The sequence below is a fragment of the Eupeodes corollae genome, chromosome 2 (assembly GCF_945859685.1).
Source record: "Eupeodes corollae chromosome 2, idEupCoro1.1, whole genome shotgun sequence".
Classification (NCBI taxonomy): Eukaryota; Metazoa; Arthropoda; class Insecta; order Diptera; family Syrphidae; genus Eupeodes; species Eupeodes corollae.
Genome location: NC_079148.1, coordinates 38100750 through 38118453, shown reverse-complemented (window position 1 = coordinate 38118453; position 17704 = coordinate 38100750). Strand labels below are relative to the sequence as shown.

The 17704-nt window shown below is 30.3% G+C and overlaps 1 protein-coding gene across 2 annotated transcripts in view; it reads left to right on the top strand.

Moving 5' to 3' along the window:
• Positions 1-17704, top strand: part of LOC129944563 (neuropilin and tolloid-like protein 1) — a 217089-nt gene that overhangs the window by 152057 nt on the left and 47328 nt on the right. For both annotated transcript variants that reach the window (XM_056054088.1, XM_056054089.1), the window contains exons 5-9: positions 4414-4588; positions 4891-5045; positions 13350-13447; positions 13632-13771; positions 13900-14012. In XM_056054088.1, the coding sequence (XP_055910063.1) occupies positions 4414-4588; positions 4891-5045; positions 13350-13447; positions 13632-13771; positions 13900-14012 (681 nt within the window). The remainder of the gene's footprint in view (positions 1-4413; positions 4589-4890; positions 5046-13349; positions 13448-13631; positions 13772-13899; positions 14013-17704) is intronic.

Sequence of the window (17704 nt, the reverse complement as noted above, 5' to 3'; positions counted from 1 at the left end):
CGAATAGCAGAGCTTGCAACTATTTGTTTTCTAAATATGTCAAGAGGTATAAGGTAGAGCAAGGTGTCCAGTGCCGCAGACGGGGTCGTGCGAAGCGATCCGCTTATACATAGACAGGCTAAACGTTGAACTTTATTTAACTTATCCCTTTTTATACCTTTCTCTAAAGCAGTCCACCATACTGCCACACCGTACGTTAAAATCGGTCTGATTACCGATGTGTATAGCCAATGCGTGATTCTGTGCTGTAAGCCCCATTTATTACCAATAGCTTTTTGCAAGAAAAGAGAGCTACAGTAGCTTTATTGACTCTTTCCTGTACGTTGCGTTTCCAATTTAGTTTTTTGTCTAAGAAAAGACCCAGGTATCTAGCCTCGTCTGAGAATTTTTATTGGATTTCTTTAGTGTCCACGTTGTTAAAAGCACCTTCGATGTCAAGGAAAGCAACCATAGTGAACTCTTTATGATGGAGGGAATATTCGATGGTGCGTATTAAAGTGTGTAACGCTGTTTCCACCGATTTACCTTTACAGTAGGCATGTTGAGACGAAGACAGAAGTCTTGTATTGATATACTTGCCCTTAAATGGATATGAATCAATATTTCCAAAGTCTTAAAAAAGAATGATGATAGACTTATAGCTCGTAGATCTTTAGGATTGACTTGGGAGCTTTAGGTATGAAAACAACTTTAACTTCCCTCCATGCCTTTTGAACATGGACCAGGTAAAGACATCTGGTAAAAATTGCCTCAAGGATTGGTGCACTTATATCAGAAGTCTTTTGTAACTCGGCTGGTATTGTTCCATCTGGTCCTGCAGATTTAAATGGTTTGAAGCTGTTGAGAGCCCATTGTTGCTTATCCTTTGTGATAAGACCTTGTGCATATGTTGTATTTGAACTTGAACGTATATAATTAGTGCAAGTTTCGGTAAAAGAACTACCAGGAAAGTGAGTGTCCAATAGTAAGTTCAGAGGTTCATTACTTGAATTTGTCCAGGAGCTGTCTGCATATTTCAAGCAGCTTGGCATAGCTGGGCTAATTAAAGGAATTTTCCGTAACCTAGAGGCTTCAGAAGTTTCTTCTATAGTGCCACAAAAGGATCGCCAAGAAGATCGCTTGGATGTCCTTAGTGCCTTCTTTTTAGTTTCTTAGGGATTCTTTGTAAGAGTCACAGTGAGAGGCTAGTCTTGCGGCTTTGGCCCGGTTGAAAAGTTTCCTGCATTCCTTCCTGAGCGAGTCAAGTTCTGAGGCCCACCATTGTGGTTTCCTCTTTCCTCTTATGTGTATAAGTGGACAAGCAGTTTCTTGCGATCTGTTTATAGCTAAGTTAGGGTCATTGACTTTGTTGTCTAGTTCATTAGCTTTAGAGGAAGGACTAGTAGTCCAGGTTCTAGTAAACTAGTCAGTTTTCCGAAAGTTTCGAATAGTCAATGGATTCGGGTTATCATCCACATTTATATTGAACTGGATATATCTATGATCAGAGAACGAGTGTTCCTTGGATACTTTCCAGTCAAAGATCATATGGTGCATATTATCTAAGACAAGAATTATTTCTAAGACTTCTTGTCGAGTTTTAGTTATGAAGGTAGGTTAATTTCCAACATTATTTACTTATAGGTTAGTACCAAGAATATAATCAAAAAGAGACTCACCTCTATCGTTGATATTCGAACATTGCTCACAATAACAAGGCGGATCCTTTGCCTTTCCGCTTCAGCGACGACTTTCTCCAGGGTTTTTCCAGGGAGAGAGCCAAGGTGGTCATGGCCAAGATACGCCGACACTAGCCAGAAACTTCCGTTGGTTGTTTCCAGCCTTGCTACGGTGGTAAATTTGTCACTGAAATGATGGAGTAAAAATACATTAATGATACGTTTCATTAGATCTAGCATTCTGGGTTCACCTTTATCTGTCACATACAGTGTATAGTACCCAGGAGTTCTGAGTCCTCGAGCAACGGATCCCACAATCCATGGCTCTTGGATCAGGACAATGTCTTCCCCGTTACTCGCCAGACGGAGAAGAAGTGAGGCCAAGGCCTTTACGGAGTGTTGGAGATTAATCTGTACTAACTGCAGCATTTTGGCTCCAATTAGGCAGATCAACCTCCACCACTGTTTTGTTCTGATCCTCTGAGTCTGAGGATGAACCCAAGAGTTCGTCCTCGTTCAGAAGGATCATGTTAAGGTTATCTACAGTCTCCATTAAGGATGGACTGTCTACGACTTTTATAGAGGGTGGAGTCATGATTAGAGAGGGCATGGGTGCATCATCACCGCTAGTTCAACTTTGGTTGTGACATTAATATTAGCAAAATTTTAAAAGTATAATTATCTAAGTGTCCTGTTCACACCCAAAATTTTCTTCAAGACTCACTTCATCGAAAAATTGAAAGAGGCAAAAAGAGAAAATAAACAGCAGATAAAAATACATTAACATTAGCAAAATATTAAAAGTATAATTATCTAAGTGTCCTGCTCACACCCAAAATTTTCTTCAAGACTCACTTCAACAAAAAATTGAAAAAGGCAAAAATAGAAAATAAACAGCAGATAAGAATACAAGTCTAGAGAAACCCTACGCTTCAATATGATAAACTTAATACATAATGGAGAAAACTAAAACTAAATTATTAACGAAGACTTTCAATATAAGCTTATAACAAATGAAAACTCATTTTTTTGGTTGATGGCATGAAGCTTAATGCACCTTTTTATGATGATGTATCTATGTATTATAAAAAAGAACAAAAGACAATTCATTGGTTGTTTAAAAACATCATACGTGTATTTAAAGTTTATATGATTTTAATCAGCGAACAAATAAAGTCTTTTAGTTTCTGGGTAATTTGGGTCTTATAATAATTAATTATAAAAATAATTAAAGAGCTATGAGAACCCGACTACCTCTAGTTTCTTTGAACACAACACATAAGTTACACTTGTTTAAGACTGATCAAGCATTTCTTTATACTACATCTAGCCACGGTTACAAGCCGAATTTTTAGTGATATTTTGTATAGCATCAATGTTTTTGATTAATGTTGGACTTGTTCTCTTTCAATTAATGTAAAAAATTACCAGAATAATAATTCTTCCACCAAACTTATAATATCCAATACGACCTAGAAGAGTTTTTCTTTGTATTACTAGCGAAAACGAGTAAAAATGAATAAAAAGTTCTATACATTTATTTCTTTATTGTGATTTCAAAAAGTTAAAGTCAAGAACCTAAACCCAAGTTCGTTTGTTAAAAAACAGGTCTTCCAAAATATAGAGACATTATTGCTCCCCATCAAAAAATGAATAAATACAGAAAATATGAAATGAAGAACACCATAGATTGGAAAAAAGTGAACCATCTCTGAATATCAGAACAAGTGTTTCAATGGCCTTTACAAAAATAAGAACACAAAGAATTCATACAAATTTGAGTTTGAGCTTTAATCTGACACCTATCCTTCTTCTGAATGATAAAATCGACAAATATAGTTTATCTTCCAGTACACAACTCTAATTCAAATACATACACAATATTTGTGATAAAAGTTCAATTTCCTGCAAACCTACACCTACATGAGAAACCAAATAAGTTTAAAAAAGAAAAGTCATCTATTGATAAAATCCAATAACATACCAAAAAGGATGATGCATGAATATAGTAAATCATTTGAGTACACAAAATCCCATAAAGGCGTAGTTGGATTCGCTGGCGGTGTCAATTCTTCAAAAGAATCTTCTTTTTGTAACTTATGGAAGCATTCGCAATAGACTGAAAAACGCATTCATGAAAATCATAAAAACTTACACTCCCATTGAATTGAAGTAACTTTTATTTACCGTACTATTTTCGCGGAATTCTTTTGAAGTTGCAAAATGCAAAAAGCCTCTCAGAATGTGCGGCGCATAGGTTTTTTAATTATAGAACCCCCTCGTTACGTCCTTGTATGTGTGCATGAGCTGTGCATGCATTCAATTTTTGCAAAAGTTAAACTTTACAAGGAAGAAAATTCAGGCTAATGACCTTCTTTTCAAAGATAAAATCAGTAATTCACATTCATTTCGCAGTAGGCCTAAAGATTGGAACAGGTGAAGTAAGAGAAAAAATAGGCAGGCTTAAACCATTCCACATTAACACAGTTTAAATTACAAATTTCACTTAAATTATGGTTATGTTGGATTCATTTTACTCAGGCTGTTGACTGAATTTTGGTGAGATGAATCTTCTTCATAAATTTCATTTAATTTTAATTAAGATTTAAAAAGCACCCTTATAAGCAAAAACCCCATCAAATTAAAAAAAACCATCTCATAACTTCAACACATTAAAATGAACACAATGAATTTATTCTTTTGTTTTTGTTTTTGTTAATTGTATTTTACTTTTTTTTTCAAAATCCCATAAAAGATACGTGACGGACCCTATGGGTTTTCGAACTTAATTGGAAAGTATTGCGGTGAGGACTTTCCACCAATGATCACATCAAAAGAACGACATCTCTGGTTACATTTTCATTCTGATGAAAGCATTGAATATTCAGGATTTACTGCTGTCTATGAATTCATCGATCGACCAAAGGAGGGTGAGTTAATCGAACCACATAAAATATATGATTCCTCGATTTTATAAATTTTATATCTTCTTCATTTTTATATACTCTTATGCATGTATAACAATTCCAAACCACAATCATGTTTCGTAGCATCATATTTATTATTTTAAATTACAAAATATTCATTGCAATAATAAATTTATTTATAAGAAATGTTTTATTTGAAGTTTATGTATAGGTTCATTTTGTATACGTTTTGAATTTTGTGTATGTCATTGGTGTAAGTGTGTCAAATAATATCTCACCCTTATTCTTCTTCTTGGTTTCTTTAGCTATCAGTACAGAATTGAATTGTACATTGGAAAAAGATGGTTATGAAGGATTCATAAATTCAACAGACGTTCCGGAATACGTGCAATCGAATGTCACAAAATACAAAATACCACTCGATTGCATGTGGATCATAAGGGTGACAGAAGGATGGAAGGTTGGTATATATATATATTTATATAATTTATGTGTATTTGATTTGCATATAAGAAAAATGTTTTATTGTATTATTTATTATTTGTTCACAAAAACCAATATTCTATAATAATATCAGGTTATGAATTCGTAAATCTTAAAAATTTAATTAGGAAATTTCATCAAAATCCTCTTTTCAAAGCTTTAATTTAAACCTTATTTATCATTTTGGACCACGTAAGATAGATTTATTACTATTTTATGAATCATTTTTATCTAAAAATTTAACATACCCTTATGAAGTGCTTTGGTTTTAAAAATGTCATAAAATGTTTTAAACAAAATCTTCAAATTCGCTAGATCACATTATTTTAAACCTTGTCTTTAGTATTTTTTTGATCTTCCACAACAATTATAAAAAATTAAATCAACTAAACTAATTACTGTGTTACAAAAAGTTCGTATGTTTTTTGAGTTTTTTTTTTAACTTATTTTTGTATAAACATACATTTTTGCGTATACCAAATATAAAAATATTATTAAGTCTTAATTAAAAATGGATTCACTTAAGAAAAAGTGTTTTTTTTTTTTTTAATTTTAACGATTGCTAAATTACATTTTTAAACGTGTATATTTTGTTCGTTTGAGATATCTTTGTTTGTCGGGCATTTTCAAATAACCAGAAAATATATTATTTATTTATTTATTTATTTGTAGCTTAATATACAATATCTTTTACATTTTAAATTATATTAAATTCAAACAATTGATGTTTTACAAAAACAGCATGATTTACCGAAAATACTTTCAAAAACACAGTGGTTTTAATTATTGTACTGCAACAATTTAAATATATACAAATTTGGTATATATCATGTATTTCCTATATAATTTTTTAAAATGTTAGTTTTGGTTTAATATATAATCAAAACAAACTTTAAAAATTATATTTCTCAGCCGGTATATTTAAAAAAAAAAAACATTAACAATAATTTGTATAGTTGTTAAATGACGTTTTTGATGGCTAGTAATATTTATAACTAAAAGAGGTTGGGTTGCGACCCACACTGATAACTTACCATCCCGTCTGTCGATTTGTCTTGCTTAAAAGTTTGTCTATATGTACTCGTATCAATTTTTACCAAATTTGCGTACTATTTTTTATAGATTTTATTTTTTATGAAAAAAACCGACTGTTGGATTTTTATATAAAAATTACTGAATATCGAAATCAATGTTCTCTGTAAGATAAGTTTGAAGCCAATATTTCAAATTTTTGAAAAGATATTAGAGTCGAAAATCAATTTTTACCAACTTTTATACATTTTTACTTGCGACATATAGGACCTATGTAGCAAGTTTTGCATTCGTGCAAAATTTCGAACTAGAGATTCTAGTCAAATATGATATTACGATGGTAGAGAAGTCGAAAAAAGTGGGTCCCGCGATTCCTTCCGGTCGGTTTTGTCTGTGTGTCCAAGCTCCTACAGCCTAAACCATTGGGCCGATTGAGGTCAATCTTGGAAGTTAAGGTTTTAAACAGATTCGCGTTAGGCTTTTTTTCATTTTTTTTTTAAGATCAAAACTAACAGTTTACAACATACAATTTTTGTGGTCAAAAGACGAAATTCGAATTTCCTCAAAAACAAACCAATAGATTTTTTAAAATTTACTCTAAAATTTTATTTTTTAACTTGGCTTCTTTCTATAAGAAAAACATATTTTTGTATTGCTCAGGAATGGTACCGCCGATAGAACCGTTATTTTGTTTTTTTTAATTTTCTCAGCAACTTATGAACCGATTTCATTAATTTTTCTGAATAAGCTTTTATATTGCTTTAACAATATATCATTAACAAAAGTGCAGTTTTTAATTGTTTGGAGTTTTAAAAAAATATTGAATTTTTTTTTTTTAGTAAGTTATTTTGACAAAATTTTAATTACATTCCTATCTTTTATCCAAATTAATGCATTTGGTACAAATTATGTATTTTTATACCAAATATGGCCGTGAAACGATTATTTTATGTTTAATCAACTATCTATTTTCAAGAAGTATTATCTTGGTACTTTTGTATATTAGATTTTAAAATATAATTCTTTAAGAATAAGGTTGTTTTACACATATTTTACTTGCTTTCGATTATATAAAATAATTAATACTTAGTACTATTTAAAGAAACGTCCAACCTCTACAACTACTGCTTACGTGTCACTTCATAACTAAAATCCAAAACGCACAAGAGCCTGACTGTAACCAACACATGAATAGCAATTTCTTAAACTTTAACGAAAAAAATAAACTGATCGGAATAACTCCATGTTTGCGCTGAAAACTTGTAGGAAAGAAGGATACCTACCAATGACATTCTTTCACTATCATCATAAGCATGTCATTATCTATCTGCATAAAGCTGAGCACACGGAGTGAACTATTCTATGTTCGTTTTAGACGCCTACCTAACTACGCAATCAATAGGTGATCGCTTTACAATTTAAACATACATATTCTTCCTCTTTCTTATCTTCAGATAATTTACTTTCCATCCTGGTTCTTCTAACATGAAATTAAAATAAGGCTATCCAATTGAACGAAATAGTTGAATACATAAACAATTGTTTTCGTTAAGTACGGTTACAAGTATATTTCACTTTCGGGATGAAATGTCTTAGGATGAGTTGTGTGGATGAATTGCTGTTTTCTTTACAAATCAAATGACATTTATATCTTTGAAGACAAACTTATTTTACAGATATAAATAATAATATAATAATATAAATCTTATATACGTACTTTTTAAACAGACTTTTTGCATACAGAAGCAAGTTCGTGCGACCCAGCCGTGCATTTTATTTGTTAGGTTTTTATTTTTTGTAAAAAAACTGTCAATTCGATATTTCTCAAAATTTGTTCTAATGTTGAAACCAATATTTCTTATAAGTAAAAATTAGTAAGAAGCTATTATCTTACATTTTTGAAAAGATATTTGAGTCGAAAATCTTTTTTTAACAACTTTTTTATTTTTTTGTCTATTTTTATTTTTATGTAAAAAGTGTTAATTCGATTTTTTTCACAATTTTACTGAATGTTGACAACAATATTTTTTGAAAGATTAAAATAAATTGAAGCCAATACCTCAAAGTTTTGAAAAGATATTTGAGTCGAAAATCAATTTTTACCAACTTCTATTAATTTTTTTAGTTTTTATTTTTTGTAAAAAAACTGTCTTCTTATACAATAAAAAAAACAATACTTTTTAAACGATAAAATAAGTTTGAAGCCTAAATTTTAAGTTTTTGAAAAGATATTTGAATCGATATTAAATTTGTACCAACTTTGGGTAATGTTTTTTTTAGATTTTTATTTTTTATAAAAAAACTGTCAATTTTATGTTTCTCAAAATTTTATCAGATCTCGAAAACATTATTTTTTGTTGCACAAAATTGTTTTGGAGATGAAATTATAATTTAATCGTAAAATTTTGAAGTTGACAGATTTTTTTCAATTTTTTTGATTGATAAAAAAAACCCTAAATGGATTTTTTTCAAAAATATCCTTTTTTGACATCACGATACAATTTACTAGCCGAAATTTTATTCGAGTGTCGAGCGTTTTTGTTTCGTAAGATATTTAGGATTTCTGCTATGGTAAAAAAACCACATACGCAATTTTCTTGCGCACCCTTTTTGCATCTTTCTGCTTTATTATCTGTATAAAAAAATTTATTTGAAATCGATATCTCTTCTGGTTCTTGAGCTATGGACGACGAAAAAAATGTAGCGAACGTACGGACGTACGCACTTACGAATGCACGTACACACGCACGCACAGACATCTTTCAAAAAATCTTTTATTTCGACTCCATTGAAATTGAAACGTCGAGAAATGTCAAATTTTTCAATTTTACAAATCGGACCCATTACAATAACTTCCTATGGGAAGTTAATAAAATTGAGTGTTTATAAAAACATACAAAGTACAACTAATAGGTGAAATATTTTTTCGACTTGATTCTCTCGAAAAAATTAAGGTACTGACTTCAAACTTGTTCAATAATATTTAAAATATTTGTTTAAATATAAATTATGTTTTATAAAAATTTAATTGACAGCTTTTGTTGTAAAGAACAAAATCGGCCAAAATAACATGTTATAAAAAATATCTTAACAATCAACCAATATATTTAGTTTACAAAAATTAAAATAAAATAAATAAATCACTACTGGGTCGCAAAAACCTGCTACTCTATTAAAAGACTTAGTTCAAAAACAGTAAATAACCTTTAATTAATAAAAAAAAATGATTTATTAATTTTTTTTTGAAAATTTTTAGTGATTTTTTTTAACATAATGAAATGTGTGAAAGAAAAATTGTTGCACAATCATTTTCACTAAAACTCAAATTTTATCCATGAAAGTATAACTTATGTAGATATTTTCATTGCAAACCCAGTCAAAAAACTGAAGTTAAACTATTAACAACGTACGAAAAATTACATCAGTCGATTGATGTCCATTTTTGTAAAAACACTCCTGCTGGAGCTGTAAGACGTTCTGCATACTCCTCTCAAGCATTGATGCAGATCTGCTCGAATGTCTTGAATTATCGTCTCACTTTGAGATAGCACCATAAAAAGTAATCTCACGGTAACAAATCTGTAATGGAGGGGGCCACTCCACATACCCTTGCTTTAAGATCAAACATCCATTACATGTTTCTCTTAAAAAACCCGATCGACAAGGTCTGGTTTCAACTGCTTCATGCACTCTTTCAATATTTTTTTGTGTAGTCCTTACCGTTCGATCATTTCCTCGTGCAAATCTAGTTCTCAAAGAACTAGTTTGGTCTTAAGCTATTTACTCACTTCATTAGCGTAACAAACTTTGGAACACGACCGTGTTGGCCAATATTAAAATAACTTCTAGATCGCCTCTGTTTTTGAATGACCAAAAGGTTTGTGTTGTAAGCAAGCACACTACGCGCAATCGATCATGGCTTAATGGTTATTGAAATATTATTTTGCAACAAGTCTCATAACAACACGCTTTCCCGCACCTCGAATGACACCCGCTCGAATCTTCTTTACCTCGCTGCCAGACCCTGAATACATTTTAGAGCTTAATATATTTGTTTGACATTTACGAGTAAATATCGTAAAAATATGATGACCCATTAACAAAATATAGAAATTCGAAAAAAGCTTGTAATATTTTTTCAAAAATTATTTATATATAAACAATGAATAACGTTTTTGACCTGCAAATATTTTTGAAACAGTATAAGTGCTTGTGCAAAAAAAGTTATTAAAATCGGTCTTCTGCAGCTGAATTTTTGTTTTAAGTCATAAAATTAACAATTCCATCCCAAGTTAAGTAGAATATGTTATTTTTCTATTTAACGCAAAATATTTCTTTGCCTGTTAAATTAGAACATAAATAATATTTAAAAAGTAATTGATTTGTTTGCATTAATTAATTTTACATTAAAGGAAAATTTTAATGTTTGTTTGGTTAATACAAATATTTTCACAAGTAATACAAAAAATTGTTATTATGTTAGAAAATAGTTATACTAAGAAATTAAAAAAAAAAACTTCAACAAAGTTTTTGAATATTAAAAAAAAAAGGGGGCTGGGATGCGACCCACACTGCTACGTTTCCATCCCATCTGTCGATTTGTCTTGCTTAAAAGTTTGTCTATATGTACTCGTATCAATTTTTACCAAATTTGCGTACTGTTTTTTGCAGATGTTATATTTTATATAAAAATTACTGAATATCGAAAACAATATTTTCTGTGAAATAAAATAAGTTTGAAGCCAATATTTCAAATTTTTTGAAAAGATACTTTAGTCGAAAGTAAATTTTTAACAAGTCTTAGTATTGTTTTTTTTTAGGTTTTTATTTTTTTTTTTAAGAAAACTGTCAATTTGATTTTTTTTTAAATTTTATCAAATGTTGAAAACAATATTTCTAATAAGATAAAATAAATTTGAAGCCTAAATTTGAAGGTTTGAAAAGATATTTGAATCGATATTCAATTTTTACCAACTTCGAGAAATGTTTTTTTAGATTTTTATTTTTTATAAAAAAAATTGTCAACTTGGTTTTTTTTTAAATATTGTCAGATGTCAAAAACATTATTCTTCGTTGCACAAAATTGTTTTGGAGATGAAATCATATTTTAGTCGTAACATTTTGGAGGTGACAAATTTTTTTTTTGATTTATAAAAAAACCGTTGAATGGATTTTTTTTCAAAAAATATACTTCTTTGATACACGTTACAATATATTATAAAATTTTGTTTTCAAGTTTCTAGCGTTTTTGGTTCGTAAGATATTTAGGGTTAACCAAAATGTTCACCTTTTTTCAAACTGCTATGGTAAGAAAACCACAAACGCAATTTTCTTTAGAGCCCGTACCGCATCTTTTTGTCTTATTATCTGTATAACAAAATTTATTAGAACTCGATATCTCTTCTGGTTTTTGAGCTATGGACGACGAAAAAAACGTCGCGAACGTACGGACGTACTGACGTACTGACGTACGTACACACTTACGCACAGACATCTTTCTAAAAATCTTTTATTTCGACTCTAGGGACCTTGAAACTTCGAGAAATGTCAAAATTTTCAATTTAACAATTATCTTGAACAAATTAAGATACTGGCTTCACTTCAAACTTCTTCAATAATATTTAAAATATTTTTTTGAATATTAATTATGTTTGCTAAAAATTGATTAACAGTTTTTTTTTAAGGAACAAAATCGGCCAAAATAACAATTTATAAATACCTACAAAATTAAACATTGTTTTTTCTATTTTTTGTTTTATAAAAATTGAAATTAAAAAAAAAAGAAACGCACTACTGGGTTTTACAAACCTGCTTTATTCAAAAACAGCAAATAATCAAAAAAGTCGTAATATTTTTTCAAAAAAATATTTACATATATATAAAGAACGATGTTTTTGACTATCAAATATTTTTGAAACATTATAGGAGCTTGTGGAGATAAAATGTATTGAAATTAATGATTACTTCTTGAGAAAACTTAAAAGCTAGATAACGGTTCTATTTGTGGAACCCTTCTGGAGCTGGATTGTTATTTTGAGCCTTAAGACAAATGAACAAAAAAAAAACGACTAACGCGAATCGCTACATCTTAATTTCCAAATTTGACGACAATCTACCCATTGTTTTGGGCTGTAGGGACCAGGACAGATTGGTCCACGAAATCGGGGGCCCATTTTTTTCGACTTCGATAACATCGGAATCTCATTTTTGATGCCAAATTTAGTAGAAATGTATTTTTAATTTAACGCAAAAGCTTCGAATATACAAAATATTTGTTGAATAAGAACATAAATAAAATTTCAAATTTAAATAAATTTTTTGCATTGATAATTTTTACATTAAGCATTTTAAGGAAAATTTAAATATTTGTCAGATTAATACAAACATTTGCACAAGTTCATACAAAAAGTGTTTATATTAGAAAAAAAAAATAAAAAACTTCAAAAAGTTTTTAAATATTTAAAAAAGAATAAACCCAAAAACAATACATTTAATTTTAAGACAAAACAAAAGTAAATCCTTGAATAAATAGAAAAATGTCATTGAATAAGTTTTAAGCTTATATTTGTTTATTTTTATTTTTATTTCTATATTGTTATTTTTTCTTGTCGAGTTGTCATCACCATTACTTACATTATGAGGGGATAAGCTGTTACTCATAATCATATCCTTCAAAATGGTTCATCTGTTAGTCCTTACTGAAGGAAATTACTCGCCTAATATGATTATGGTTTAATCTTTCATAGACCATTTGGCACGAGATTACACTGTTTGGGTATCTCAACTTATTGCTTGACCAAGATGTTTAAGGAGTATGTTTTTAGGTCAAAGACATTTTGGACTTGTTATTGCAAAAACAATGTAATTGTAATGGCTAAAGAAGACTTTCCAAACATTGTATAAAATATACTCGAAGGCTCTACGTTGAAAGAGATATATAAAATGATTGCTGTTATGTTATCGCTGATGAAAATCGTCGTTTTCATATCTGAAAAACAACATTTTCAAAAGAATACAATATTTAAACGCAAAAATATGCACATAGCTTCAAAATTGCAAAACTTTACCAAAAACCTTTAGTTTTGAGCAATTAATACAAAATTTAAGTTTTTAAGATTTATACGTGATTCTCATAGAAACAGAATGAAATGATTTATTAAAACGACAACGTGATTTTTAATGAATACCATGAATAAATTTCAATCAAAAAAGCTAATCCTTTTTATTGCTTTCTTCTTTCTCTTTGCAGATTCAAGTAAAATTTCTTCAATTTAGTTTGAACAAACCCAACGATTGTGAAATAAATTTTATTGATATATTTGCAAAAGACACAAATATACCCTCTAGGTAAGGATACAATTGTATGCATACATAAAATATTGTTTAAATAAATTTACTATATAAAAGCCTTCACTTTAACGATCATTTATATACATTTGTTTACCGTCTTTACTATCATAATAATTTACCTCTGTCAATTTGTTTATTTTTTTCTTATTTTTTCACACACGAAAACTCCTTGAAAAAAAAGGGTTAAGAACTTTTGTGGTTCGACAGGAGAACCCGTAGCATCTGAATCGAATATCTTACACATTAGATTTTATGCCGAACAAATAGCTATCAATTCATCGTTTAGTATTTTATATACAGCCTTCAGGGATAAAGGAACAGGTACAAACATTTTTATTTATATTTTATCATAAAAGCCATTTGTTTCTTTAAAATAACCTTTAAACTTTATACATAATGTATATCTTTCTCTTTTTTATATTTGTGTGAATCAAACGTGTGCTGTGCAGGTTGTGTTGCTGAAGAAGAGTACGATTGTGAAGATGCAACATGTATAGCAGCTAATTTAAAATGCAACGGACGAGCAAATTGCAAATTTCGTTGGGATGAAGAAGCTTGTGAGGTAATTGCCTTAAATTATATTTAATTAATAGCGAATCTATAAAATACTTCATGATCTAATAGCAATGCAACTTGTTCTTTCTTCCCCTGCTAAGACAAGTTTTTCGAATACATGCTATGAATACATAATTGATTTTTAAACTATTTTATTCAAAGACAAAGGCGTAATTTTTTTAAACGGATTAAACAAAATGTTAAATCCAATTAAATTAATATGCTTTAAAGACTATTTTGAAATTGTATACGTTTTTATATCATCTTAGTATTTGATAATATTTAACCCACGTTAAAATCATGAAATGGTTACCTTAACTTTCAGTTATTTGCTAAATGCAAACGATAGTTTTTATAAAGCATACATTTTTGAATATTTTTTTAAATACGTTTTTTTTGCATACCACAGGTCCCCAGATTATTTATTTATTTATTTATTCACATCAATTAGAGATCTTAACATCTACAATTAGATTACAAAAGGTCAAGAAATAAATAATAATTTATAACAACAACCAAAAAATGTCACTTATAAACGTTACTGAAAACATTTTCCTTCTATTTTCAAGTGACTTAGTTCCAAGAAGTTTACATCTAATCAAGTACGACGGGATTTCGATGTTCCAACCTATAATTATAAACCTTGTACATTTGATTTAGATCATTTCAATTCTATTTGAATAAATATTGTAGAAAGGATTCCAAATCACACAAAAGTATTCTTAGTTTGATCTTACATAGGAGTAAAATAGAGATTTAAGGACAAAAGCGCCCTTGAAGTATTTTGATTTACGTTAACTAAAACCTAACATTGAATTGGATCTAGCTACAATATATTCTATATGCTTGCTAAAGTTTAGTTTTGAATCAAACAACACACCAAGATATTTTTTCTCCAAAACTCTTTCAAGAACAAAGTTTCTAACTTTGGAATCAAAAGAAATTTTCGAAAAATTGCGACAAAAGGAACAAATTTGACATTTATTAACGTTCAAGAATAATTGGTTAGTTGTACACCATTCTGTTAACTTTTGGAGATCATTTTGCAAAAGAATACAATCATTTGAAGAATGTATGCATCTGAAAAACTTTAAATCATCTGCCAATAAAAGTGTACTAGACCTTAAGAAGATATCAGCGAAGTCGTTGATAAACATTACAAAAAGAAGGGGACCAAGATGACTTCCTTGCGGGACACCCGTGGTAACAATAATTCGGCTAGAGAGCACATTTGAGTGAAAACCAAATCGTTTAAGTTTTTCAATAAAAATAGTATGACTAACTCTATCAAAAGCCTTCGCAAAATCAGTATAGATAACATCAATTTGGTAGCCTCCTTCGAGTGATCTTCCTGCAATAAAGACATATTGAAATAGTGAAATATGCTCCTCAAGGAGAAATTTCAACTTTTCACATATAATTTTCTCCAAGAGTTTCGGTATACTTGATAATTTATAAATAGGACAGTATTTATTTACTTCCTGCTTAGGACCATTTTTATGAATTGGAGAAAGAAATAATTTCTTCCACACTGAAAGAAATTCACCTTACCCAAAAGAGGCATTGAAAATGATAAAGGAGGGAAAATAAATAATTGGTGGAATTTCATCAGGGCCTTCCTCGCAATCGTTATTTAAATTCAAAAGACCTTCTGCGATTTCCGAAATATTAATTTCTTACTGTCCAAAATCCTATGTCAACTATGATTAGATAATTCGTTTATTCTGAATGGATCTGAACTAGATTTTGAATAATTTGAATAGAAGTAATGGGCAAATGAATTACAAATATTTGAAAGATCCGAAAATGTAGAACCAAGGTTGTTTATACTGCTAGGAATACCATATGACATTTGTTTAATAGTAGTAGTAGTAGTAGTAGTAGTAGTAGTATTTTTATTCATAATTAAATTTTAACATTAAATTTTAACAAAAATGGTTTATATAGCATGGCAAAATGCCGTCTGCCAGATTGGCAATAAAGTATAATTACTAGTTTGTAATACAAGTTTTCCTCAAATTAAAATAAGTCGTGTTTTTTTCAGGTTCTTATTTATATACAGAATGATTGTTACAACAATAGTGAATAAGGGGGAACATATGCATATACATAATTATATATATTTTTTCTTCATTTAAAAGCTTTCATTTTGTATTCTTAATCCATATTTTAGTGCGATTTTGCAATACTCATAAAGTAGCGGAACATTTATCTGATTTAGTTGCATAATAACCTCTTCCTCCGATAAGAAATCGTGCCCAAAGACACTTCTCCTCGTTTCCCTTAAAGTTGGGCATCTTCCAATGAAGTGGATAACATCTTCACGTTCGGCCAGGTTACATATACTGCATTCCAATGGCAAATCTGCTCTGTGGGGAATATAATTAAGGTTCAGCAATTCACTTCGAAGCCTGATCATCGTAGAAATTTTTTGTACACTATTAGAGTCGTGAAAGTAATTTGTATTTACCAAGTTGTGGTTAAGTCTACTATAGATTGATCTGTACAACGACCCAGATGCTTCCGTTACGTAATCTTCTCTATATTGCTCATCTGCTTTTTCTATTATCTCGTACAAATTTCCTTTAGTACTTGCCACATCTTCAATGTTGATATTTAAGCTTAAATTACAACGCTGTGCCAATCCCATCCAGTCTGCATACCAACTTTTTCTACCTTCCATAGCTTTTACTACGATTTTCCTAATAAGTCGAGTCTCCGGCATCATCATAACCTTAAGTAAATAATCCGCTTGGAGCTTAAGCGTTTTTATGAACAGCGGTGATAGCCCCGTCTCAATCATAATAACATAATTAGGCGTGTTTGCTGGTAGATGAAATATCCTTTTCACATAAAACCTCAAAAGTTGTTCAACTGTGTCAAACTTCTTACTTCCCCAAACCTGAGATCCATATAGCAGAATGGTCTCCGCAACTGCTTCAAATACCTTGTATTTGGTGCTATGTGCGATGTTTTTGTTCATAAAACATTTCTTCCATGAGATATTGATAGCTGCTTTTGCTTTCTGGAGCTTTTCCTTAAAATGCTTCTCCATACTCAAGTTCTCCGAGAAGTAGACACCTAGATACTTATAATCGTTGACAATCTCAATATTTTCCCCATTGAATTTCCACTTTTCGTTTGATGCGGTTCTTCCACCACTTTTTCTAAAAATCATTACTTTCGATTTTTCGATATTGACTATGAGGTTCCATAACCGGCAATAATCATGTACTCTATTGATCATGAGTTGCAGAGTTTCAGGGGAATTTGCAAACATTACTTCGTAATCCGCAAAGAGAAGCGCCTTTATACTTTATACGCCGGGTCAATCAGATCATCTATGAAGAGAGCAAATAATATTGGACTTAATGCGCATCCCTGCCTGACACCGGATCCAGTTTCAAACCAGTCTGAAAGTTATGCTCCATTCCACACTGCTGCATGTGTTTCCTTATACAAAGCTTCCAGAACTCGCCCAAATTTTCGTGACAAGCCCACTCCATACAATTTGTATAATAAAGCTCTTCGGTCTATGGTATCAAAGGCTGCCTTGAAGTCGATAAAGAATACATACAATTTTTATTTTGCAACAAAAAGTTTTCCGATATACTTCTCAGAATGAAAACGTTGTCAACTGTCGAATACCCTGCTCTAAATCCAGCTTGAAACTCTTTTAACAAATTCTGCGAATCTATC